Source organism: Pavona decussata, unplaced genomic scaffold (assembly GCF_977016875.1).
Source record: "Pavona decussata unplaced genomic scaffold, jaPavDecu1.1 SCAFFOLD_130, whole genome shotgun sequence".
NCBI lineage: Eukaryota > Metazoa > Cnidaria > Anthozoa > Scleractinia > Agariciidae > Pavona > Pavona decussata.
The window spans coordinates 3193132-3220616 of NW_028145544.1; the positions used below are offsets into that span (position 1 = coordinate 3193132).

The 27485-nt window shown below is 40.3% G+C and overlaps 1 protein-coding gene across 1 annotated transcript; it reads right to left on the reverse strand.

The window, feature by feature from the left end:
- Positions 1-1366: 1366 nt before the first annotated feature.
- Positions 1367-27439, reverse strand: LOC146468709 (general transcription factor 3C polypeptide 3-like). The gene is made up of 22 exons (XM_085124184.1): positions 27080-27439; positions 25942-26349; positions 25615-25691; positions 24984-25101; positions 24108-24217; positions 23312-23371; positions 22465-22552; positions 21616-21674; positions 20832-21065; positions 18640-18724; positions 17745-17806; positions 15752-15929; positions 14347-14471; positions 12582-12711; positions 11805-11888; positions 10904-10971; positions 9764-9906; positions 9039-9259; positions 8009-8133; positions 5881-5968; positions 5042-5133; positions 1367-1610 (listed from the first exon to the last, which is right to left on the reverse strand). The coding sequence occupies exons 1-22, from the start codon at positions 27294-27296 to the stop codon at positions 1494-1496; spliced, it is 2889 nt and encodes a 962-aa protein (XP_084980310.1). The 5' UTR covers positions 27297-27439; the 3' UTR covers positions 1367-1493.
- Positions 27440-27485: the final 46 nt, after the last annotated feature.

Genomic DNA, 27485 nt, shown 5'->3' on the forward strand with positions numbered 1-27485 from the left:
GCCTATGGACCCAAATGAAAACAGCACGGGTATTTCTTTACAAAAATTATGACTACCGTACCACTTTTTAACGGGTCCGTTCAATTTCTCTACCTGTCGGGTAAATCATACGTACGTAATAAGTTATTTCCGAGTTGCTTTGAACCTCATTGTGAAAGCGAGGCTTCGTGAATTCATAGGCAAACAAAACTAGTTTTCACAAAATAAACTGTTCTGAATACGTTCCGTTGCCGGATCTCTTGTAGTAGAAATGCACGTGACAAACGTCCAAATAAATACGCCCTTTGCCGTAGTGTCAGCCCTGCAATCAGTTTGGTTTATCTAAAGCTCACCTGCTCACAATGCAAGCGCGCAAGTACAAAGGCCCTCGGTATAAGGATTTGTGCGGGAATTCAAAGCCGGAGATATTTTAGGGGCATAAAATAAAACAACACACAAAGCAATGAATGCTTGTGTATCAGGCTTCCATATAAAAAAATCGATACTTGCGACTGTTTCGATCCCTTTCGATACTGTTCACGTGACGGCTCACTTGAATATTCATTGGCTGTTTTAGTGCGGAAAACCAGTATTTTTCCTGTTTGTGTATATGCTGTTGCACTGAAAGCCAGAACCTGATGATAATTTCAGGACATATAAGATAAACGATAGACCGAGTAGATTCATCGTGTCTTTAAATTTTGACAACAAATGAACAAAACCAAGATCTCAAGTGACAGTTATATTTCGGTATAAACTATACCACCATCAGACTAAAAATGCATCCAAAATTAGGAGCTTAAATAGTTACACAAGGTATACTCAAGAGAACAGGCAGAGTTCCCTGCTGGATTTTGATCCTTTGTTAAGTGATGGCGAATGGCGCTAGATGAGGAAGGCCTCTTTATTTAATAGCAGATTCCAATTGTCGTCGTAATCTAACACCGTGGTGTTATTCTGAACTACATTGATTGCATATTCGTTGTCGCCGGAAATATTTCTAGTCTGATGATGGTATAGTTTATACCGAAATATAACTGTCACTTGAGATCTTGTTGCACTGAGCTCGAACGATGTATCACGAAATTAATGTTCAAACACTGTTACAAGGGCTGTGTTTTTTGTTAATGTTTACGGACCATAAAGAGTGTTTTTGGATAAAGTGTAGGTGATTACATCACAGAAAAGTCTTGGATGATGACGTCACAATATCGCTGTCGATACGGTATCGATATAGAAAACAATGCCAAATATCGGCGAATATCGTATTGGTATCGACCCACCCTAACTGACCAGAAAAAACACGCGCAGATTCCATCTCCACGGTGCAAAACAACTTTCAGTTTGAGTGTGTTTCGGCTAAATGAGATTGATCGAAGAACCAGTAAACAAAATCAGGCTACAAACACCATTTTCTTTGTCATAAAAATTCATTTTCAAAAAATATATGTACATTATATACAATAAATAATTTAGCATTTTTCTATTTTACTTATGATAGTATGAATTTAGTCTCAGACCCAACAGTGCGTCATAAGTAGTTCTTTAGCCATGAATTCATTTCCACTTGCTCGATAAATCAACGATAGATTGAACGCTGCCTCCCTGTGTAGATCATGCTTGTCTGAAAACTGAATAAAACAAAAACTATTCTTAACCTAATAGCCAATATAAAAGAATTTAAACTGGGGTGGGAAATCTTGAAATTCCCTTAATTCCCGGGCCGGACCAACACTCAGGCTCTTAAAATGACTTAGGAGAAAGTGCTGCCTTCGCTCTGACATCCGCAAATGGAAAAACGTTCTAGTCTTCTCGAATAAGGGCAAAAAACCGTAGGTCCCGTCTCACAACACCTTCACTGATCACTCTTGTGTGACGTGAAGGACCCACTAGGGACAAATCTCTGTTGTTTTGCTGCAAACCTAAAGTTAACTCAAATCTCGTGCATGAGACGTTTAAACATCAACGTCAATACCGGTGACACCGGTGGGGTAGGATCGGGTGGGACGGGGGGAACCCTAACGGTTTTAGGGTGGGGGTGTGCCGCTGGGACTCTGAAACCCTTACCCTAAACCAGATCAAGCTCAGCTGCATTTTAAAACCCTATACTAGACTAAAGACCAAAAATCCCTACCCCATCCCAGACTTACTATTTTCCAGAAACTTGGTCACCATCACAGTCCAACCAAAACAAAATCTTCTACCCGACAAAACAACTAAAACACGTTTTTTGTTAAGTGTCATTTGCTGGGAAACCTAGTCTAGACTGAATTCTTCTAGCAATCGCTCAGTTTCCCGGAAAATGATACCATTTCTCGACCAAACTCTCTGATTTCTATACCCTACCCCAGCCTAAACTGCCTCCAGATACCCATATAGCTTATACATTTGGGACCACCCCCCTCCCCCTCCCCTTCGGGACCATTCACAATCTTTTATGGTTTTACGCTTAATGAACGAGCCACAGTCACGATAGGTTGTTTCTTTCACCAAACGCTGTCTACGGCGTTGATTGAACTTCTGCTAAATCGTACTTATTTTTTGGTCTCACGCCACAGTCATGCTTATATTGGGTGCTTGTTGTCGCCATCAATATTAAGGACGGTGCCTACTAATACCGAAGTATCTTTGCACGGTTTATGACTATGCGGGAAAAGCAGATCTTAGGAAGGGCTATGAAAATCCAAAAAGAAAGTTGGGAGTAACCATGCATTTTTTAGAGACAATTAAGCAACAATTATTCTGAAAAGCAGTAAAATACAAAGCAATGTATGGCGGTTTTTTTTTTTCAAATTGAAGCTTTATTATTTCTGAAAAATGCATGGTTACCCTTAATTTTCTTTTTGGATACCAAAAGCACTTGCTAAATTCTACTTTCCCCGAAAAGTTTAAACCGCGCAAAAATATCCTTGTATTAGTAGCCACCACCCATAGGAAACCCGAGTATCACGAGATGCGCAGAACGTATGCCCAGTAACAATAGTAGGCACCGTCCTTAATCGCGCTAGGTTTCTTCCTTCACGTAAACAGTCATTATAGCGTATGGGTTCATCAGTAAAGGTGTTGTTGCATCATTTTCACCACAAAAGGTCAAACTCCCTGTGATGCTTCCCCTTTAAGGTTTAAATGGCCTATTTTCTGTGTACTAAACATAAACAACCCCTATACTTAAGTATAAAAAGTTGTTGATCTTTACATTTCACAAATCACGCCAACAAAAAGTTAGTTTTCAATCTAGCAGCTCGCACGTGTTCCTCAGAATAAGGACGAGATATTTGGTACAACAGCGGAGTCAGCATTTTAAGTGCTTGACATCAGCTTATACCTCTTTTCATAAAATCATCACGAAAACACATGCAGCAAAGTAGCCTCTGTTTAATATATGACAGAAAAGTATTCCCGACGTCAGTTAAAATAAGGTCAGTTATTAAAAGACAGTTAGACGGTGTTCAACAAAACCACGTTCTAAGCCATTTTCAATTTTGCCAATAGTCATGTCTTAACATTGTCTGCTGCTAACAGTAACAAGAAGGCTTGCATCCCAGACTAGAGAACTATTTATCTACTTGAAATAAACCACTTATAAACAGATTTGGAGGCCCACTGATTGTCTTAAGCCGGGGCCTAAGTTTGACTGTTTAAATAACTGGCCCTATATTTATCATGATAAAAAATCACTGACTCAATGCAAATGGTTTTGAGAACGAAATATTTCAACGTGATTATACATCACGTGGCCATTGTTGTACAGCGTCGTATACCGAACTGGATTTAGTTTTTTGATCAGCATTGCCTTCTTGAACCGGGGTTCGTCATTGTCATTGCTTTGTGTTTTCAGCGCAGGAAAATTGTTTCAACATATTTTCAGTATTGTTTACCATTTCAATTCATTACAGAGCGGTTTTCAATGAGTGTCGAAAGTAATTTCGCGCTTGCTTGGGTTTTACATTACAACGTTCTGTGATTGGTTAAGAACAAAGGGAATCCAAACCAAAACCAATCGTGTTTCGGTCGCACGCGTTTTCCCGCGCTTGGCGCCAGTTGCATGTATTTGCTTCGACTTCTAATTGGCTCATTGTGTTGTTTACATCTGTTACGATTGGCCAGAGTAATTACTTTGGTTTTGGTTTTACGACACTCAATTGGAAACCGCTCTAACTTGCCTACTATGGAATTAGCTTTGTACTTTTTATTATTGGAATAATGCGTTGTATTTTGTAAATCATTGTAATAGTTAGTCTTAAGTAAAATATTTAAATAATTTGTTAGTGTCGCACAGTGCGTTTTATTCTATTGCTTTTAATGATAACTCTGAGTGCTTTGCTAATAAAGTGTTAGCCAAAAGGAGAAGAGACCTCAAAGGCGAATGCGACCAACAAGCACGAAAAATTCACCTGTGGTTCTAAGTTAATTTCAATCAACAAACTGGTTCCGATTTAATACACACGCTAGCAAAAGCTTTCAAAACAAAGGAACAAAATACGTCCCTTAATTTAACCTTAATTTAGACTGATTTGCAAAAGAGACTCTTTTAATTTTAGACCCAATATTCAAAATCTACGAGGTAACTCAGACCAATATGACTCAAAGACGAAATTAATGTAAGGAAGTATGTCTCTCTTTCTGTTTCTCGGGTGACTACAGCCCAGATACGAAAAGTTCACTCAATTCCTCGCCGAGCGAAACGTTTACCCCTGGCAAAAAATCTTTCGCGCGACCGATTTTCTATGCTTCGCTTCGCGCATCAATTGGCTTTTTAATAGACTGCGCCTTGACTGCAGCGAACACTTTTTGAATAATGCGAGCAGTAGTCAGGTTTTGTTCATGCGGCGCACTATACGAGAATCGAGAACGCCGAGAAAAACCCTCGTTTCTTTAAACACGCGGATTTTTTGCTTGCCATTGGAACATCGCGCAATTCTCGGATCTCTGAAGTAAAGAAACAACTGCTCACTTGATTTATATTTTTGTAGCTATACAAAAGACTCTTAAACACCCACGAGGAGGCAGCACACTGACTAGCTTTATTACCGCTTATTCCCGTTCGCTCATCTAGTCTCACCTTGACCGGTGTCTGTCCATCATTTTTTGAGGCTTCGTGTAAAGGAAACGCCAGTGCTTTGTTGTAGTAATGAAGAGCAAATTCAAGCAGTCCTGAAAGATAAACGTTTAATCTCAACCTCAGGTCATTTAAGTACAGTGCTCACTTTTGTTATATCGCATACGTTCTGCGCATCCCGAGATGGTCCGAGAAACTCAGTCTGATTTCGTTTGGACGGCGCCTACTAATTGAAAAGTATTTTTGCGCGGTTTATGACTATGCGGAAAAAGACGATCTTAGCAATGGCTATTGAAATCCTTAAAGAAAATTAAGGGGTAACCACGCATTTTTCAGAGATAATTAAGCTTCAATCTGAAACAAAAAAACATTCCATACCTTGTTTTGAGCTTCTAAGTGAGTCTGTGGATGAAATCCTAAAGTGTGACCATTCAAATGAAAGCTACTGAGCAGTACTTTCCTGTGGTGCTGTTTATTATGCTGTACAAGGTGATTCTACCTTTTGAGTCTGTGGATGAAATCCTAAAGTGTGACCATTCAAATGAAAGTTACTGAGCAGTACTTTCCAGTGGTGCTGTTTATTATGCTGTACAAAGTGGTTCTAACTTTTGAGTCTGTGGATGAAATCCTAAAGTGTGACCATTCAAATAAAAGCTACTGAGCAGTACTTTCCTGTGGTGCTGTTTATTATGCTGTACAAGGTGGTTCTAGCCTCTAATTCTGTCGATGAAATCCAAGCTATAGTTGAAGCAATTGAGTGGCTCTTTCTCGTGCTGCTGTTTCTCTACTGTTTCAAGTAGTTTGATCTTTTCACTGTAGGGGCGACAAAGTAATGTACTTACCTAACTGGTGGAAGGCTCGCCCAAGGTTGTAATACGCTTCCTGACATTCACCACGAAGGCCAAGGTATTGAAACATAAAGATGATTCCCTGCGGAATGATAAGTATGGTAAGAGCTGGCGCTATCAGTACACCATGTCACGCAAGAGCGTATGGCGTCACGGCATGACTCGTGCGTTAAGTGAGCTGCGTTTCGGTGCATAAAGAGCGTTCGGCTTGATAACCAGTGCGCCAAAGTTGAGACGAAAGCGAAAAAACAAAAACAAACAAAAAAAATTTATGCGTGGCCGTGGGAAAAATGCTTAGAGACATACAAACAAACGAAAAAACAAAAACACGCACACAAACAAAAAACGGAGGTGGCAGCTTCAATTAAAATTCTTTCAGAAAGCCTGGTTTAGACAAATACATAAATAAATAAATAAATAAAGAAAGAAATTTGTAAATTTGTATAGCTCATAATTTCATGACGTGATGATCAAATGCGCTTTACAATATGGGAACACTCCAGACCGAATTGGAATTTGGAAAATATTGGTTTTTGAAGAGAGGGAAAACGGGAGTACGCGGAGATAAACCTCTCGGAGCATGGACGAGAACCAACAACAAACTCAACCCACATTTGACGCCTAGTCCGGGAATCTAACCCAGGCCACATTGGTGGGAGGCGAGTGCTCTCACCACTACACCATTTCTTGCTCCCCCATGTGTAAACACTTTTTCACAACTTTATTAGATATGTTCTCAAACTCATTTTAACCTGTCCTTTAATTATTGATGGTTTGAGAACCTATATCAAACACTCCAAAAATCTTTCCTCTGATTTCCAAACACCTCGAAGTGGACTTAATGGGATGAAGCACTCTTCTTCGTATTTGATATATTACCGTAACGTTGGCTCCATATTGAGTTACTATAAATCTACCAGTGTTTTATCACGAATGCCGTTCTCTGATTGGCTACGCTACTCACTATCTATTCTGTAATAGATAGTGAGTAGCGGTTTTCAACAAAATGGCGGCCGCTTCGTCGCGGTTTCGAAGTGTCTGCGATGAGGATATAGATAATTTACTTGTCTAGTTTTGAACGACTAGTAGATTTATACTAAAACAATTAGATTATTTGCTCTCGATTTCGATAGAAATCTCGAACTCATAATCTAATTGTTTAATATAATGTAAGTGCGGACGTTGTGTGCGATTCGTAAAAAACCTCTTCAGAAATGCTGGAGGTGCCCTTTCCCTGTGGGGTGGGGGGGGGGGGGGGAAGGGATGGTGACACACCGGGTTACCCCATGGTAATAAGGCCAGGGATAGCCACGGACCCCTGCCTCGCACATGAGATTCATGAACTGTATGATAGACATCACAAGGTGTCCCCTAACCTTAATTCTCACTAAAACACATTATTCTGTCAAACGTGAAGTCATATGAAAACGACATAAAGGCATATTTTATATGAAGTACCCAAGTTCAGGGTTAGGTGCATTTCTGGACATAAGTGATGTTTTGCGACACAAGATGCACGAATCGTTGCTTAATGTAACCATAGTTAATTGAGAGACTGGTTAGGAAACCTTGCCATGAAAACAATGGTGCTGCAATTTATGTTGGAAGGGCTGCGGCCCTGCACAATCCTTTGTTTTAACGTTCACACTACAGTTGAATATCTTAACAAAAACGTTTCGATTGGTCCGTTGCTCCAACACATTCCAAATTCTATTGTTGTTTGTGCAGGATCAAGGCCAAAAAGGCAAACAAAAACATACCACAAAGAAGTTTGTCAGGTTTCATAACCATTGCCTTCAATTGACTATGATGTAACATGCCCTGAAATGAACATGTCTCGCTATTTTTTTTTTTTTGCCGCAATCATTGCGAGAAGTAGAAGTCATTTCTACTTCTTGTAACGGTGAGTTCAACAAAAACGTAGCAAGAACTCTTCATTACAGGGTATGTTACATCAGGCAACGATTCGTGCAACTTGTGTCGCAACGGCGCAAAGGAATTACGAGACAAGTTGGAAGAAAAATTGAAAAAAAAAAAGTTGAAAAAAATTGTAACAGCGCTGGGCCCTTTTGGTTGCTGTTGTGTTTTCTTCCTTTTTATTTATTTATTTATTCATTTTTACCTGTATAACACAAGAATGCCTTCTTCTTGGGAATTTCTGACAAGCCAAATGGATGTACTGAAGGGCGAGACACAATGTGACCAGCGGATTGTGTGGAATCTGACGGAATGCTCTGGCATATTCACCTGAAGTAAGGGAGAAATCCGATCAATTTATGATTGCACAGGGTATTACAAATACGCTGAAGTGCTACTTCAGATACACTGGCTCTAAAACTACTGGAAAAATATAAAAGACATGCCAAATTCACCAGAATAAAGAAAGACGTCTCTGACTTTTTCCTGACTTTTCACTGACCACCAAAGATAAACCCTTAGGCAATAGGCTAGAGGTTTGTATCAGCTGATAGTTGGTGAGGAACGAAGCCTCGAGCGAAATATTAAAGTCGACAGGAAACATGAGTAAGTCGTGTTACTGTTTTTAAGATTATCCAGAGAGCGATCTATTCAACAAAGAAATTCGGTAGAAATAGTGTCTAGGCAGGTTGTTTTTGCTTGCGGCAACGTCCCTTGCACGCGCTCCCATAGCCTGCATAGCAAGCGTTTCAGTGGGATTTTTTGCCTTTTTCGCTTTTTGACCGCGCGGACATTGGGACGAGAGCCCCCCACCCCACCCCACCCCCTTCCTCCGTTTTATTCTCTCTCGTCCAAAACTCCGCGCGTTCAAACAGCGAAAACCGTACAAAACCTCACAGAAACACTTGCTACGCAGGCTAGCGCACCCAGGGCAATCCAAAATAATAAAAAAAGTCCTTGTGTAGCCAATCAGACTGCGAGTTAACCAAATAGTCAGGGGCATGGAAAATATATAGGACGCGAGAAACAGCAGGGCACGCGAGGGAGAGAGACACGCGCATGGAAAATATATAGGACGCAAGAAACAGCGAGGCGCGCGAGGGAGGGAGGCACGCAAGGTGTCTCCCTCCCTCGCCCGCCTCGCTGTTTTTAACGTCCTATATATTTGCCATGCACCTGTCACGCAAGCTGTCTGTGACTTGGTTTTGTGATCCTGGATTTAGAAGCCAACATACCAATGGCGAATCTGTAACTGGCGCTGACGGCAGCATTGTGTCCGCTGTACAGCACCAACGGCAGCTCATCAGGATGTTTTATCAAGATCCGCAGAATGTATTTGTGGTGCCTGCAGTCACCCGACTTGGCAGCTATTCTGGCCAATAAATTCCATACCACTGCTTTATGCCTGTCTTTCAAGATCAGTATTTTTGCAGCGTCGAACGCCGTTCTGTACTCTCTGTAACAATTACATCAATGTTTTTAATATTCACTCCTTCGTTCGTTCGTTCGTTCGTTCGTTCGTTCGTTCGTTTGTCCTTCATTTGTTCGTACGTTCGTTCGTTCGTTCGTTCATTCGTTCGTTCGTTCGTTAGTTAGTCGTTCATTTGTTCGTTCGTTCGTTCGTATGTCCGTTAAGTCGTCCCGGTTCGTTTATCTGTCTGTCTGTTCATTAAGGGTAGCACTGTTTCTCAATGGCCTCTGTCATCTTCCCTTGCTACGACTGTGCTTGATGACATGTCGAATCCTCATCGGGTAACTGTGTTTTCAATTTCATCAACATAACATGGCAGGGTCAAGTCACAACTTCTTTTACTGGGAGCGAAAAGACTACTTCCGAGTTGCTGTAAACCTCATTAAGCAAGCGAGGCTTTAAGTGCAATTAGCCTCGCTTTCATAATGAGGTTCAAAGCAACTCGCAAATGGCCTGTTATCCTTGTTTTGTTTATCTCTGTGTTTTTACCTGTTCAGGTACAAAGCTACCATACACATAAAGACGAGCTCCGTTTGGTAATCTGATTTAACAAAGCGTTCAGACGACAGGCTGCACAGCATAAGCTTCTGGCAATCAGCATGCCGCTTCAGATGGCTTAGTGTGGACACAACCTGCGAGGAAGGAAGAAAATTCCTATATTAATATATCTCAAATAATTTCAAAAGTTAAATCTGAAGTAAGTAATAAACAATAGTATATAGAGCGGTTTTCAATTGAGTGTCGAAAGTAATTTCGCGTTTGCTTTGGTTTTGCATTACTACGCTCTGTGATTGGTTAACAAAACTCGCGCCACTTTCTCAACCAAGGGGCAATCCAAACCAAAACCAATCGTGTTTTCGCCGCACGCGTTTTCCCGCGCGTATCAGTGTACCATGTGTAAATCAAAGAATAAAGTTAAAGGTGGTAGAAGCATTAAAAAATCAATATATTACCTTGGAGCACAATTTGTTCTTCTGTATTTCGAAAGTCAGTATTTTAAAGATACAATTCCAAATTAAGAAACCTTTGAGATATAAATTGACGATTTGATAAGTCTCAAAGCTTGCACTATTTTGCCCTCAAAAAAGCCATTAAAATCGTGCGGCCAAAAACTATCATGTGATGTCAACAGAAGACGTCGTTTTGGTATCAAAATTTCTACATCCAATAAGCGGCGAGTACAACTGGGGGCGAAGACGATAGAAGATAGCTGGAAGAAGATAGAAAAACGTTATTAGGGGGCTTAAGCAGCAACGACGGCAACGGCAAGGAAAACGTCACCTGAAAATAAAACATTATTTTATTTGTGCTCGCTCAACTTCTACAGAAACGGCGAACTATCCAGGAGCCAAATTGGTGGGAGTGGCGTTCAAGTTAAGAAAGAAAATGAAAAATTCACGTTCGTGTGCTCACGTTCTCCAAAAAACCTACAATTTGGTCATTTCACGTTGTTGTTTCGCAGAGGACAGCGAAGAAATGTACCAAAATGTAAAACGCACGTGCAGAGCGATTGGTTTTGCTCATTAAACCTATTGTTTGTGACGTTGTCGTGGTCGTCGCTGTCGTGGTTGCTTAAGCTCTCTAATTATAGAGGGTGGCCCAGTCAGTCAGTCATCATCATACATGTACCTTTTTAAACATATCCCACCACTCTTCAGTTCTTATTCCTGTGTCAGCTTTGTTACCGCTACGGAGGGCTACAGAAAAGAAAGGATACGTTTACGTTATGCATTTCAAGATAAATATTCTCCTAATCGTTCTTTATATATTTGTTATAGTACTAGTTGGGAGAACTTATGTCAACATCAAGGAAAATTTGTCTTTGGTGATCATTTCCTTAATTCTCAATTGCCCTGTAAATTTGATCAAAACAGGTTACTGCAAACAAATGAAGCTGAATTTAGCATCAATAAAAATTAATTTTGTTGAATCGAATCTGAAAATTCTGAAATTTATGTGGCCAGAAACTGAAAAAATATAATTCTTATGATATTTCTTTTTTTCATCTGACTCTAAAGTAAGACCACCTGCTACAACCCATGATTATAAAACAGCAACAGTGGAAAGTACCGCTAAGTACATGTAGATTTCATTTAAATGGTTACACTTTAGGATTTCTTCCACGGACTCAAAAGTTAGAACCACCTTGTACCGCATAATAAACAGCACCACAGGAAAGTACTGCGCAGTAGCTTTCAATTGAATGGTCACACTTTAGGATTTCATAAACAGACTTAAAAGTTAGAACCACCTTGTACAGCATAATAAACAGCACCACGGGAAAATTCTGCTCAGAAGCTTTCATTTGAATGGTCACACTTTAGGATTTCATCAACAGACTTAAAAGGTAGAACCACCTTGTACAGCAAAATAAACAGCACTACAGCAAAGTACTGCTCAGTAGCTTTCATTTGAATGGTCACACTTAAGGATTTCATCAACAGACTCAAAAATTAGAACCACCCAGTCCCTGCCTTTTTGAGTCTAGAAGAAAACGCTCTATTACTATTTACAAAATAAGATGTCTTACTTGTTTTAACGCGTGTTTCCTCTTGTTCTTGGGCTTCACTTTTTATGACTTCTCTTCGGAATTTGATTGATCTGAGGGCCATCTCTAGCAAAGACAAAAGCAAAGGAACTGGATAAAGATGTTGGTGGATTCCGTCTCCATCTAAAGGCACGATGGCTTATGATCGCAAAAAAATGCTCTTATTTTCCCGAAAACATAAAATATTTTTCTCCACACTAGCGGATTGGTTTTCGCTAGCGACGCAAGCACAAGCGCAAGCATAAGAATGCTTATTTCACCGTGAAAACGGCCTTGACGCAAGCATAAGCACAAGTACAAGGATTAAAATTTTTCCTTTTCTTGTGGTTGCACTTGCGTCGCGTTCGTTTTCACTTGACATAAAGCTCTTATGTTTATGCCTGTGCTTGCGTCGCTAGTGAAAGCCAGCCTTTAGTGTCGTGTTACTTGCTCACAGCACACTACACCACACTTTCCATTTAAGCCGGCGACACACTAGGCCATTTTATTGGCCCATTTCGGCGAATTTGATCGCCAGCGAAAATCTGACATGCCAGACATGCCAGATATCGGCGATTTTATACGCCGATCGCGGCGATCGGCGAAAATCACAATCGCCGCCCCGGGCATGCCTGGCGATTTTCGCCGATCGCCGCGATCGGCCTTTAAAGTCGCCAGGTGTGTCGCCGGCGTTAGTCAAAATTTCCTGTTCAACCAATTGAAATGCAAAAGGGACGCACAGGAAAATAATGAACAGAAGGAAACAAAACGAAAACAAACCTGCCAATCCTTTACTGTCATATACATCATTGAAAAAGAGTTTGAACAATTCCATCCCTGCTTCAAGAAATTCGTCGGAGCGATTTTGTGAATGTAACAGCGCGCATTTGTGGAAGAGTAGCCTAAAATCCTGTCATTGAAAAAATATATATTCTGGATTACAAAACAAGAGAAGACAAAAACAAACAAACAAAAGGAACAGTTGTACCAACTGCTATCAGACAGAAACTCTCGAATGAGACTTTCGGTCTCATTTTCTCCAATTACTCGTATAGTGTTATCGTTTTTCTTGGACGATACTCTCACACATACGTATGGTTAAGAGCTAGCACAAAATACACTCACTGGAGAAGAGGATTTCACCAAAATTAACGGCTGTTGTCAAGTCAAAACCAAGGAAATCGTATCAAGCAAATTCGACAAACAATTGCAAGCTTGAATAATGCACAGAGCCAATTAGGCCTTGAATCAAAATTAAGCAAGTGACGCGCTCGCTAAACGCGGAAAAGTTATGAAACGAAGTAACGTCTGTTTTTTTACCAATAGTATAACTCAAAATAAGCTAACTCAAAAAATAAAATTTCACAGTCACTACTTAATAGTGAAAATAATTGTCTACATTTCTAGTACACGGGTAAGACTAAACGATGTTGCTTAGGTCTGTCTTTCATTAAAGCGGTTTCCAATTGAGTGTCGTAAAACCAAAACCAAAGTAATTACTCTGGCCAATCACAACAGATGTAAACAACACAACAAGCCAATCAGAATTCGAAGCAAATATATGTAAAAGGCGCCAAGCGCGGGAAAACGCGTGCGGCGAAAACACGATCGATTTTGGTTTGGATTCCCATTGGTTGAGAAAGTGGCGCGAGTTTTGTTAACCAATCACAAAGCGTAGTAATGCAAAACCAAACTAAACGCGAAATTACTTTCGACACTCAATTGAAAACTGCTGTATATCTTTGTTTTCCTACTTAGTATTAGCACGTTGCATGTGTTGCAAGCATTACACGATTTTGTTTTCAAACAGACCTCAGCAAACTCGAAAACAAAAATAACCACATAGACGCCCCCCCCCCCCCCCAAAAAAAAAGAAATAATAATAATAATAATAATAAAAACTAAGGCCTGGTTTTCAAACTTCGAGATCGATCACATGATCGACGATTTCGTTCTTTCCCTTACCGGCGACTATGGGTGATGCCAAAAAAAAAAAGACGCTAGGAAATGTTCTCCACCACCATTTTGAATTTTTCAGGTTTTGAGAGGTTTGGTACCGATCTAAACGATCGCCGATACCCCGACGGGAATGACCACCGACCATCGTAGAAATCTGTGACGCGCCAGGAAAATAAAAACGCTCCCAATTTTCCGACCATCCTAAATGATCGGAGAGAGATACCTGCGGTTTCGTGTTAGTCGGGAAACTGCGAAATTCCCTATCGTCTGGGATTTTCCCGAGATATCAACAATAGGGCCCAGTTGTTCAAAGCCCGATTAAGCTAATCCTGGATTAACGTGAACTTTGATTCGAGTTTAATTACTAATCGGTATAGATTCTTCCAAAAGATTTTTGGCCCTCAGTTTTGACTTAGTCTTTAGCTTGAAATTAGGGCTTAAAACCACTTTTAAAGAGCGAGATGAAAACCTCGATTAACTTTTAATCGTAGATTAGTGTTAAACGGCTTTCGAACTAGCCGGCCCAGAATTACAGTATTTACAAACTGAAAGAACCCGAACAAGCGTGGTGTTTGAATTGACCAACCTGTGGCTGTAGTTGTACTGTAGGTTCCCTGTGATCGGTATCTGACTCTTCAGTGTAAACTGAACTCGTGTCCATTGGAGCGTCCTGTTCCGAACCATCTGCAGCACTCTCTGCACCTCTGAGGTCTACGATAAAAACAAACAAAGACAAGAAGTCTAGGAGTGCTTTCCATTTGCCAAAAGTGCAAGGCCTGACCGCGCCAGTCTGAAAATCAAATACATCATCATCATCATCATCATATCTTTATTTACCCTCGGATTTACAGAGTAGCTTAATGCAGCTAATATCTCCGAGCATTTACCCACCCAACCATGAGAGTATGCACACAAAGACCAGACCACAACACCAGGAACTACGTCCCCTACTCTTTGCGAACAGTGAGTGGGTTCTTTAACGTTCCACAGAGTTATTTACAAACAAGGGTTGTGAGACGGGGCCTACGGTTTTTCGTCCTTATCCGAGAAGACTAAAAGTCTAACCATTTGCAGATGTCAGAGCAAAGGCAGCGCTTTCTCCTCAGTTATTTAAAGACCCTGAGTGTTGGTCTGGCCGGGGTTGAAGGGATGGTGCTACAAAATCTTGAAAATGGTGCGCGCTATTTTGACGAAATTCGAAGGACTAGCATAAAACGTATACAGGTACAGTCCATTTACGAACTGACCGGTTGGTCTGTTCTGACAGATGGAAAACGCCCTAGGATCATTATGTTGGTAAAAAACAGTTTCACCAAACTTCACTGATTGCCATGTGCGTGTCCTGAGTTGGGGGGAAGGGGATTTGGTAGTCCTCAAACTTGTTGGACTTCACCAGCTCCTCCTTTTTGAGGGGGCGGGGGAGGGGGAGGAGCGGGGAGCGCCTTAACATTAAGGGAGTGATGCCACTTATACTCAGTTTCGACAACCAAAAAAACTGATATATTTTTATCAATGGAAACGTTTCGATAATGGTCCAGTTTAGTTAACAAATATAATATTACTCTACTAGTGCACAGACGATAGTGTTGGTTTTCTTTTGCTATCCTCTAGAAATCACTGGATATTTTCTTCACGGTGCTTTGCCAAGAAATGTGTGGAGCTGTCTTGACTTAAGGCCAAGTAATACGAGCAACATTTTCTCACAACTTGCCGCACAACAAATGTTGCGTTGCAAGTTGCGATTGTCTGTTGTCCGTGTTACTACCTACGCGCGCAACAAATTTTCATGTTGCAAAAAGGCAGACGTTTCTACTTTTTGCAACATGAAAATTCGTTGTGCACGGAGCTGGTAACTGATACACGCAAATAAACAATTGCAAATTGCAACGCAACATTTGTTGCGCCAGAAGTTGCCAGCAAATGTCGCTTGTATCACTTGGCCTTAAAACAAAGCCAAATCCCCGTAACAATGTCCCTTTTACTTAACTTACCATTCAGCACGTCCAGAGCCTGATTGGGTCGTCCGAGCTGCTGATGAAGTGACGCCAGGACCAGCCGAGCATCCAGATGATTTGGAGCTAAATTGACGACTTGCGCATATGCGGAAGCCGCTTCTTCTAATCTGCCAAGCGAGTGAAGACATTCTCCCTGCCTAAGCCATATACCGGCCTGTATGAAACAACACCAAAAAAAATGTCAGACTGTGCAACCAAGTCAAGGGCTCAATTTAGGCCGGTTGTACACAGAGCAAAGTTCTTTTCACAACTCTGTATTTGATAAGTTTCCTATTCTTCTGCTTCTTGATTGTTGGTAACTCGTGAACAGACATGCTTGGAAAGGTTTCGAAGTTATTAGTAGACTTTATATAAGACGGATCTTTTTGTCATTTTTATATGACTTCATTGTTTGTGTTGAAGTAAGAACTTAGGGCAGGGGACACCTAGTGATGTCTGTTATACAGGTCACGCATCTCATTAGCGCGCATTGCTGCATACTAATGCAAAGCACTAAAGATAACTTTCTGCAGTAAATACCATCTTCCATTGGGCCATGTGGGTTGAGTAATATATTTTTATCAGAAGTCTCAAACTCATTAGTGGAAGCGCGCGTTAATTAGACCAGCCGATGACTCCATGCAACGGAACAACGTTTTCTCAATCGACATCACAACTAAACTATGCGCATAAGTTATCACTCGCAAGTACAAATTTCCATCATTCTACACGAGCAGTAACGGTTACGTTCAAATGAACAGCTTTTATGATCGCTGACTGTTGACTTGTAAAGTAAAATGAATAACAGAGTTTTTAAATTTCCGTTCGCAGTTGTTGTAACTGCAACCCGGGTTTTTACCTGTTGTCCTGTTCTCTTAAATCAGCCAAAGCTCTGCTCAAGAATGAAGTAACATTGACATTCGGCACTTTCATTGTCTTGTCGCTTTTCCTCGTCATGTTGAAATCACTTCTTAAAACGAAAACCTGTTTGCAGCACTCGCTTAGACGTGACTCACATCAGGGCTCAATTTAAATAAATTTCGTTTGCCGCGCTGCCTCCTTATTTGCCAAGCTCTACATGATGTATGCAGGCAGAGGCTTGTGAAGAAACACTAAAGAATGCATTCGCCTTTTCCCAAGACAAACGGCGCTAATGAGGCCAAACAATGTATCCCAATGTATTCTTATCCGCGACATTGAAGTCACATTTATCAGAGATTCCAAACACCTCAACACAATAAAAATGCCCTCGACCCAGTTTCTCGGTGTTTGGAACCTCTAATGAAACACTCGCACTTGTTGGAAGCACTTTACCAGATTTTACTTCACAAGAATATAACAAATAATTTTCCTAATCAGCCACGAGGAAACAAAGGTTGTTGCTGTTGCTGTTGTTGTCATTACAGAGATTTAGAATGGGCCTTTTGCAGCTAATGGTCACATGATACAGAATCTGTCATGCTGGAGAGCAAGTTGTGCACTGGGACATCCAAAACAAAGTGACTTAATCTACAAAAACGTGAATTTTCTTTGTTTTGGATGTTCCAGTGCGTGGCTTCCCCTCCAGCGTGGTAGATTTGGTACCATGTGACCGTCAGCTGCAAAGGGTCCATTGCGGCAGACGGTAGAAATGATCACGTGACCATGTTTACCCTTCATTTGCCGCTCGCTGTTTTCAGTTTCTCAGTAAAATTGAGTGGTTCTGGGTTAGCATCAAAGGTCAGAACTGTGCTGCACTATTCTCGTTCAAGAAAACAACGCGAATTTCACGTTTACCGTTTGCCTAAAACGCGCTTCTAAGTCTCTCTTATTTCACTTTCACTATTAGCACTGACATTTCTAACTCATAACATTGTAAGAAAAGTGATTTTTTAAATGTTGTCCGAAATGCCACGCAGGAAACTGGCAATTGAATGAAAAACTATTTTTCCAAACTGAAACACGTCTGATAGTTTAAAGTTTTAAAATGATTAAATAAAAAAACCCTTACCATGTTGTACTTGCTAGATCCAATGAGCATATTAATAATCGGCAAGGCTTCTTCGTGATCTCCTGTAAAACAATTTCAAAGCAACAGAATACTGAAATTTGGAGGTCAAAACTACTCTTGAGATTCCAATACTATTTTAAATTATAATGTTCTTCTCGGCTACTTCCGCGGAAAGGGATTGCTTTTCCTCTTTCTTCACAGCGCATTGAAAAAAAAAAGGCTGATTGCAGGTTAACATCCTTTGTAATGCAGCATCAGAAAATTACAAAAGAAAAGGAGAGGGTGCGGGAAGAGGGGGGGGGGGGGGGTGGGACGGGAAGCATGCCATTTTAGAATGGGATTCGAAAATACTGTAGACTGTTAGTAGAGTATGTATTAAGGAACTATACGCCCCGTAAAAACATATTAGAATGAACATGGACTAACAAGGCACCCTTTGCTCGTGGCACACTTGAAGTTTGTCATCTCGTTACGCAAACGTTGGCGCTCAACTGGAGTATTTGTTTGTGATTGAAGTAAAGTTTGAGTATCCAATCAAATATAAGGACGGTGCCTCCTTATCACACTTCGTAAATGTTGTTAATTTTATTGTAACTGAGCGCGTAATTCCATGACGAGATGATCAAATGCACTTTACAGTATGGGGACACTCTCCAGATCGAATAGGAATTTGGAAATGGTGGTTTTTGAGCAGAGGGGAAAACCGGAGAATCCGGAGAAAAACCTCTCAGAGCAAGGACGAAAACCAACAACCGAGGTCGAAGACTATTGCCTTTGTGTTGTGTGGTGTCCCATTACGTTACTAGGGCTAACATTCAGGGGGAAGTTCATATAGAGCCACTTTAACAACCACTTCAGAGTTAATTATCTGGTCCAGCATAAAACAAAGTCATACCATTTTCTGTGTAAGCATCAGCGACATCAATGTACAGATCACCCACATCATCCACGGATTGCAAGAACAGCGGAAAAAGAAGCTCCTGTGAAGATATACCATAAGGATGGACACACGTCAGTCTCAAACTTGTAGAACAGGGGCGCTTTCAACTTATACTTATTTATTTACTTGTTTACCTATTTTTAATGTCACTATTCCGCATATCCTTTTAATATTGTTTGAGAAAGCATGCAGCTAGATAACAGTCTTGAGACATAGTAAACAGACAACAAGATGGCGTAATCGGGGGGACACATCCCCGAGGCAGGTTAACACGACTTGAGTTCGGGTTATATGCGCAAAACAAACGTAAGCCTCACTAACCTCCCCACTAACGTGGGGTAGGACAAGAGTATTGGCAGAACCTTTCTTATCTCCCGAGCACCATACGGGCTGGTCGGACAAGATAAAGGCAAAGGTGTGAGATGGCAAGATACGAGCAATGCCACAACATATTGGTACAATTTCCTAGCCATGAAAGGCTTTTATCCTAACCATACTGAATAGACGAGCATAGAATAGAATACTGAATAGAGAGCATTCATTTATGAATGAGGCTTTCGTGTATATACTGTTGTCTGGGGTCGACACAACATTGCCTGACCTACCAACCCTAAGCCGTTCGGTAAAAGCCTTAGTAATTTGCATATTTTTAGCCAATTTATTTATTTTTATAACATAGCGCGCGTGCATCCTAATCTAATTCCTATTGGCGTCATCATGGTACATTTCTCAACATACGCACGGCCGTGCGTCCATCCGATGACATGTGCGAGTCAGATGGGGGAAGCATGCGCGCGCTGTGTTATTAAAAAAACTTTTACAGAGAGACAACACCTTAAAAAGTGTATATTTATAAGAGCTTGAAGCTTAATGAAACGTTAAGATTCAACCGATATGAGAGACCATTTTCCCTTTTTTTTTGGTACAGAGAATTTTGAAATTAGTCTGGAACAAAACCTGTTTTCCAGGAATCATTTACTTTATTTTCACTATGTTATAAAAGAATTGGTTCATGCTTTTAGCTGTGCGTATATCGAGTCATGGATGCACTTGGGAAGTTTGGAGAGCACTCAAGAAGCTAGAGTTGCTCTCGGCTACGCCTCGAGCAACTCTTACGCTTCTCTCGTGCTCTCCAAACTTCCCGCGTGCATCCATAACTCGATATACGCACTCTAAGCATGAACCAATTCTTAAGGTTACTTTTAATGACCCCTCACAAAAATCTTCATTTTTTAAGGAGGTGAGGTTTCTTGGAAGAAGAAAGAGGAAGATGTTCGGTTTTCCATATTCTATATCTAACTTAACTGCGCCTTTCAATAACATGCGGACTCTGAAGTTCAAGATTCAACCAACCGTTAATCAGCTCATCGGTCCTCTTAAAAAACTAAGATGTTTGGCTCAATGGGTTCAAAAAGCTCACATTCAAACGCTAGGATTGGCCGATTTCAATCCACTTTTTCAGTAAGTAAGTTGTCTCCATAATTATGATTGACAGCAGTAAAACACGCAAATCGTTAGTTGGCTTTCGAAGTTCAGAGCGCGCATGTTATTGAAAGGCGTAGTAATATCATAAAGTGCCATAGATAAGTAATGGGTTTTGCTCTATATCAATGCCATCATCATCGTCATCGTCATCGTCATCGTCATCATCATCGTCATCGTCATCATCATCATTATCATCACGATTAAAAGCAGTTTAAGCTGCTACGGCGACGACAACGAGAACGTCGCAAAACAATAGGATTTAACGAGAAAAACAATGGCCCTGCACGTGCGTTTACATTTTGGTACATTTCTTTGCCGTACTCGACCAAAAAGCAACGTGAAATGTCCAGATTTGAGGTTTTGTGGAGTACGTGAGCAGTAAGCACATGACTATAAATTTTTCATTCTGTCTCAACTTGAACGCCCTTCCCACCTCTTCTGTTTACTGGATAGTTCAGCCACATTGTACATGTTGAACGAATTGGAATAATCGCGAAGAGGTCAGTACAAGTAAAGCGAACTTATATTTTCAAGTGATAATTTCGCTGGCGTTGCCGTCGTGGTGTCTTTTAAAAAGTCCCCAATATTCCCTGCAGTAAGTCTCCACACACTATCATGCTCTCTGAAAGGAAACAACACAGACAATGTACATTAAGATGTACCTTAATAAGATGTAACTTCCGTAAGTAAATAAGACAGACGACAATCTTGACACGCAGATCAATCGGCAGGTCGTCAGGTAAAATCAACCTGATTGTTGTTTCTTCGTTGTCTTTCCGTGTAGTATCAGCCTGACGGGTTGGACTCATCAGCAGCGAAAACGACGTCAGAGGCGACTCGTCCTTGGAGCTTCCTGGTATCTCTTCTTTCTTCCCATCACAGTGCTTCAAAATCACCTGCGACGTTCACGTAATTGAATTAATAGCGCGGTTTTCAATTGAGTGTCGAAAGTTATATCGCGTCTACTTTGGTTTTGCATTACTAGTACTACGCTCTGTGATTGGTTAACAAAACTCGCGCCACTTTCTCAACCAATGGGAATCCAAACCAAAACCAATCGTGTTTTCGCCGCACGCGTTTTCCCGCGCTTGACGCCAGTTACAAGTATTTGCTTTGAATTCTGATTGGCTCATTGTGTTGTTTTCATCTGTTGCGATTGGCCAGAGTGATTACTTTGGTTTGGTTTTACGACACTCAATTGGAAACCGCTCTAAATAAATAAATAAATAAATAAATAAATAAATAAATAAATGGAAATTCCAGCGGTCGCTATTTCTTTGGCATGGTATAATGGCTGATACACCATAGCCGCTAAGCCAATCACATCCCTGGAATTGCATTATCCAATGTTCATGTTTTTAATAATTTTTACTGGTATTAATGAAAGGATGTACTTCCAGGAACCTCCATAAAAATATCTCACATAGTCATATTTCAATGTATTACCTGCAAAGCAGAGTTATGTGCCTTAGATGCTATGTGAAGGTCAGCAAGCATGTTGATGGCTGGACAAAAACAAAGAACAAAAAAAAACCGCTTCACTGCATCATTTACAAAAACAATTTTTTAACACAGTAAAAAGCAGGTCTAGTGGAGTTTACCCCAATTTAACAACACTATAACAATCAATGTTGTGGAGCGGTGGTGTTACAGAAATGGTTAGCACATCAGAATCTTGATTGGATGGTCGGAATATCAGCGGGTCAGTGTTTCCAGGTTGGTTCCCTCATTGCTGTGTTGTTTCCTTAGACTTCAAAAACTCATTAATAATTCATAAGCCCATTGACTTATCAAATGGTCGATAATACACAAGGTGCAGTGACTTTATATCAATAAACCTCCTCCTTATTAGTATGCAGTGTTTTATCAGGTGATAAAACACTCCTCCTTATCACGCAGTGTTTTCCTCGTATGCTAATTTCCAATGTACACAAAAGCATAATTGTTATGAACTCTATTGACAAACGCTTTTCCAGGAATGTTTTTGAAGCTGTTCAAAAAACTCGCAGCACGTGTTTTATCGGGTCTAAAACCACTCTGCTGCACTTCGTGGTTTTAAACCCGATAAAACACTCCTGCTCGTTTTTTAAACATTACTTCATTGACTACATGTAAACTTCATAGGGTGTCCAATCTTCTTTTGAAGTATCAATCTTGGAACAACCTTTGCAACATATGGATTATCAAATGCATTTGTGCTAACTAGTGTACAGAATCTAAGGAAAATTACTTGCAGATTTTGCTGTGAAGATGCACAGATCAAACGTAAGAGGCAATACATAACACTCATCTTACCATTGTTACTTGCATAGCCTGGATATTTAGAGAACGCAGCTTCCAATACACTTATAGCTTCTTCCAAGGAATTATTTTCATGGTATAGCTAAAATAAAACACTTAATCTTATTACTGACTGCTAATTCAAAACATAGGCTTAAGACAAGATCTAGGGAACCAATGATCCTCAGTCCCAAGGTACGCCATAAGGTCCAAACCCTTACCCTTTTATGTACCAATTTTGACACAAAAGGTACCCATATATATTCCTGCTAGTATAGTAGAATTACACTGCATCTCTTCTTGTAGGGTCTGTTTAAGACATTTTGAACGGCTGTTAAAGGGATAGTATCACGTTATTTTTAGTACCACATTAAAAATCGAAAAGACTCTATTTGGTTGATAGCATCCAAGATATAATGACCAAAATTCCATTAAAAGACTATCAGAATGCAAAGAAATCATCCACGGATATTTTCACCGGCAGATGACCAAAATAAAAATGGGTTCAAATTTGAAAACGTCGGGCCGACATTTTCAATCATCGCTGTCATAACGCACAAAAAAATCAGTTGTACCATATTTTGGTTCAACCTTTCGTCTCAGTAGAATCACTATTAATATTTCTTTAAATTAGCAATTTAGAAATTAATTAACAGTGTTCAAAGTTTAAATTTAGTGAATTTTTGCCCAAAATAATGGTATCTCCCATGATACTGTCCCTTTAAATACCTACAGGTGAGTAAATGACAGTTTTTTTTCCTACTCTTCAGCTCGTGAAATCCCTTCCCCCCACCCCTCTAAGTCTGCAATTCAAATGATCTCTGGTGGGAAATGATTAACATGATTAACATTTAGCCTTTACCTTTGCCATCTCACACACAAGATCAATGTACTGTGTTCCATCATCCAAAGACAACAAAGCCTACAATGCAAGGAAAGCTACAACTATTAAACAAGTGTCATTCATTGTCGGAAAATACAAGTACATGTATGACATACAAGAAGTTTTATGACCATGGTTAAGCACTATGCAAATTTTTGTCAAAATACTCTATTTTCAATCTGCCAAAAAAAAAACATTGAGAATGATGTATTAAACAGTAAATGACACAGGCACACTCGGAAAAAAAAATCCGAGTGCTCCTATCAGGAGTCGAAGCTATGACCTTCTGATTTCTAGTTTGGACGCCCTACCACTGAGCTACAGGAGATTCGTGGGAGCTAAGGCCATTAAACTACGTTCATGGGACAAACATCCTGCATACTGCTAGGATTGGAATGTCAATGTGTGGCATAAGCACAATGGAAATAATGTGATGGAATAGGTTAAGCCTGGTGAATAATTGAGAATAATGTATTAATCAGTAAATGACACAGGCATACTCGGAAAAAAATCCGAGTACTCCTATCAGGAGTCGAACTTAAGAGTAAAGACCTTCCAATTACTAGTTCGGATGCTCTACCACTGAGCTACAGGAGACTCGTGGGAGCTAAGGCCATTAATTAAATTAACCAAAAAAAAACATTGTTTCATTAAATAGGCACCTTTTGTATAAGGCACCATGTGAAGCAAACTTGCTTTCCCTGACATACATTAGTTTAATATTGCTTTGACTCCCAGTCTACTCATATCTAAACCATCAACTTGATTAATTTACCTGACGTGCAATTTCATAATATTCCAGGGCTTTCTTAGGGTTCTCCATCTGATAACTGAGAGCAGCACGATCCCATAGAATATTAACATTGGTTGGCTCCGACTTCAGAGCTAGAAATGAGACAAAGAGACAACTCTTGTTAGTACTAATGTCATGTACTGTATTCATGAGTAAAATTTTTCATAATTATTGCATAATTATAACTTTTCATAATTATTTATAATAATTAGCATAATTAATGATAGCCTTCAGTGAACTTAAAAATGATGTCACGACAACTCCGAAATGTTGTTTGATTTTATTGTTGATTTTTACTTGCTTATGTATTACCAATGCAAACCTTTGCTTATAAAGATTCCACTGCAAGCCTTTATATTTATCCAAAATCCAAACTGTCACGAAAACCCTGCTCTTAAAAGTTAATTGGCTATTTTACTAATTTTTGGTATTACTCATGTTACGGCCCATAATAATAAAACATTTCTCAATTTTGGTCACATGACCGCAGTAGCAAGGGGCGTTTTTTTTTCTTGTAATGTTTAAAACACGAGCAGCAGTGTTTTAACAGGATTTAAAACCATGAGGCCCAGCTGAGTGGTTTTAGAGCCGATAAAACACATGCTGCGAGTTTTTTGAAGAGCTTTAAAAACATTCCTGGATGTGTCAAGAGAGTTCATAACAATGATGCTTTTATGAACGTTGGAAATTAGAATACGAGAAAAACATTTAACACCGCATACTAATAAGGAGGAGGTTTTATCGGGTTTTAAAACCACTGCATGTGATGTTTTATCAACCATTTGATAGGTCAGTGGGCTTATGAATTTATGAGTTTTTGAATGTTAGATACAGCAGATGCAGGTTAAGTAAATTTACCTTGGTTATAACATGTCATTGCCTGCTCAAAATCATTCTGTTCAAGTGACATCATTGCAAGCTTTGCCCAATCATCTGGGTCTCCAGACTTGCTGAGATAAGCAGCAATGAGGAAAAACTGCAGTTATAAGAGAAAAGGCTGGTTAAAACACACAATGCATGGTTTATGACTGTGCTAAAGATTCAAATAAAATCTACATGGTAGCTACATAACGTGAATACCATCAGCCCGCTTTAACAAAGAAATTCCTGAAAATGGAACTAGTGTGAACTTGTACATGGTTTAATGTTAGCTTTGTTTATTCTTGTGAGCAACTCAGCACAGCTTAGTTTAACTCAGTCCAACTTAGCAAGGCTCAGCTATGCTTAATTCAGTTCTGTTTTTTTCAGCTCAGCTCGGCTCAAATCATTTCAGAATTCAGTTCACCTCAGCTCAGCTATGTTCCATTCTTGCCAGTTTAGTTAATGTTTACTTGAGTCCAGCTACATGTATTTGAAAAAGAAGCCACCAGATAGTTTGCAGATACAAAATGGTTTTCAAAAAGAGATAAAAAGTTGAATGACAATGATGTGGTTTGCTGGGCAAAAAAATAGGACCGAGATAGAGGACTGGAGACGATCCAAAGCATACCTGAAGAGCTTTAGCTTTATCTCCCTGTTCCTCAAACATCATTCCTAAACTGTGGAAAGGTTCTGAACACTTTGGAACTGAAAACAACAAAAAACTCATTCAACATCAGTTAAAAAGTACATGACAAAGGAAATGTCTTGAGGGTGGCTGCCGCTCTCAGGGTTGCCATGAATACCTGCGTGCTCTCCTTGTTGCTCATATCTTGCCTGACGCCACCTTCCCTTAGACACCTTCCCAAAGCTCAACAATCGGCGACAAAATTAATGTAAAAAGTAACCAGTGTACTTTACTGGTGAATACAGGGAGCCAATAAGTAATGACTCTTACCTTGTCGAATTAACTCCATACAAATTGCTTTAGCTTCTTCAATCTCCCCTCTGGCCCACAAAATATTAGCACGGCCCATAGTTTGTTTGAATTTTGGTGGTAACTCGCACAGTCGACGTCTTGCACTCCTTGCACGCTTCTTTTGAATAGGAATTTCCTGCATGAATTCGTCCACTCCCGTTCCCCCATGTTTCTGAGCACTTTTTGCTGCAGATCCTTGTAACAAAAGATCTGTCATTCTAACTGTAGGTTGGGCAACCTGTGCTGGCTGTGCATCAGAACTACCACTTGGACTGCCTCTAGGCCGCTGTATCTCACCCGTGACATCCTGGTTGTGGGTGTCTGCTTCAGAGCTCATGTTATACAGACTATTAAAAACTGGATCTGTCACCAGAAATGTAATTGTCGCTGGAAGGAATAATATAATGTGTAAATCTTTAATTAAATATTAAGTCCACAGGTAACACTGGATATTTAGTCCACAGGTAACACTGGAGACCACAACTAGAGATGTCAATACTTCCACGGACTTTCCAATTCCACTTGTGTACTGTTCCAGAAAATACCCACAACACAAATTAAGCAATGTCAAATCAGGAGTGTTGTGTACAATGACGTGATCAGTGCATGCTACAGAAGTCACATACGGCAGTGGTAAGCAAAGTTGAACCATGTTAAATAGGCCTTTAAAGAGTTATGACAAAAATCCCCCCACCTCCCCGCCTATGGAGGGTGGTTTCTGTCATGCATTGGGGGCTGTCGGAATATTTTTTCATAGAAGCCAACAAAATTTTGGCCACATCGGATTAAATCTTTGAAGGTCCCAACGACAAAAAACAGGGGTGTAGGAATCTGACCTATTATTGGGGGGAGGGCGGGGTAATAACTGGAATGGGAGTAACTAGGGAATACCCCACCACTTCATTATCGTGTGGTCCCCTGGGGTCTCACACAAAGAACGAGGCATAGTCATACAGTGATGTGTGATGATTAGTTTTGGAGTGGCGGGGTACTCCCTAGTTAAGCCCTGGAATGTCCAATTTGGGTTGTAGACACAATCGTCGCCCCCTTTCCCCAAGCCTGAACACATTTTGAGTTTCCAGGTTTCCAGGAATCAACTACATGCAGGTGAACCTACCAACAGGTGCTTGTTGCTCTTCATTGACAGCACTAAGTGTCGTTTGCGATGTAGCGTTCACCTCTTTCATGTCGCTATCTTGGTCTTGCATTTCAACTTCATTGTCGTCTTCATTTTGCTCTGTATCGCCTGTAACCACACCCCTTTCAATCCACTCAGCAAAGCTTATCTCACCACGAACATACTTCATGAGAGCAGCAATCCGCTCCTCTTCCATTTTGCTGTAAAAATACGACGTGAAAACGATTCAAAGTCTACTTGCACAGAAGTACAGGATGGTCCGCCATCTTTGGCCTGGATGCAGAGCAAGAAGGCTTGGATACTAGGCTCATCCGGGAAGTTTTAGTTATCGCAAGGCCTTCTGGGTTGACGCTTGCAAAGTTCACTGTGTCTATTTCCGCATTTT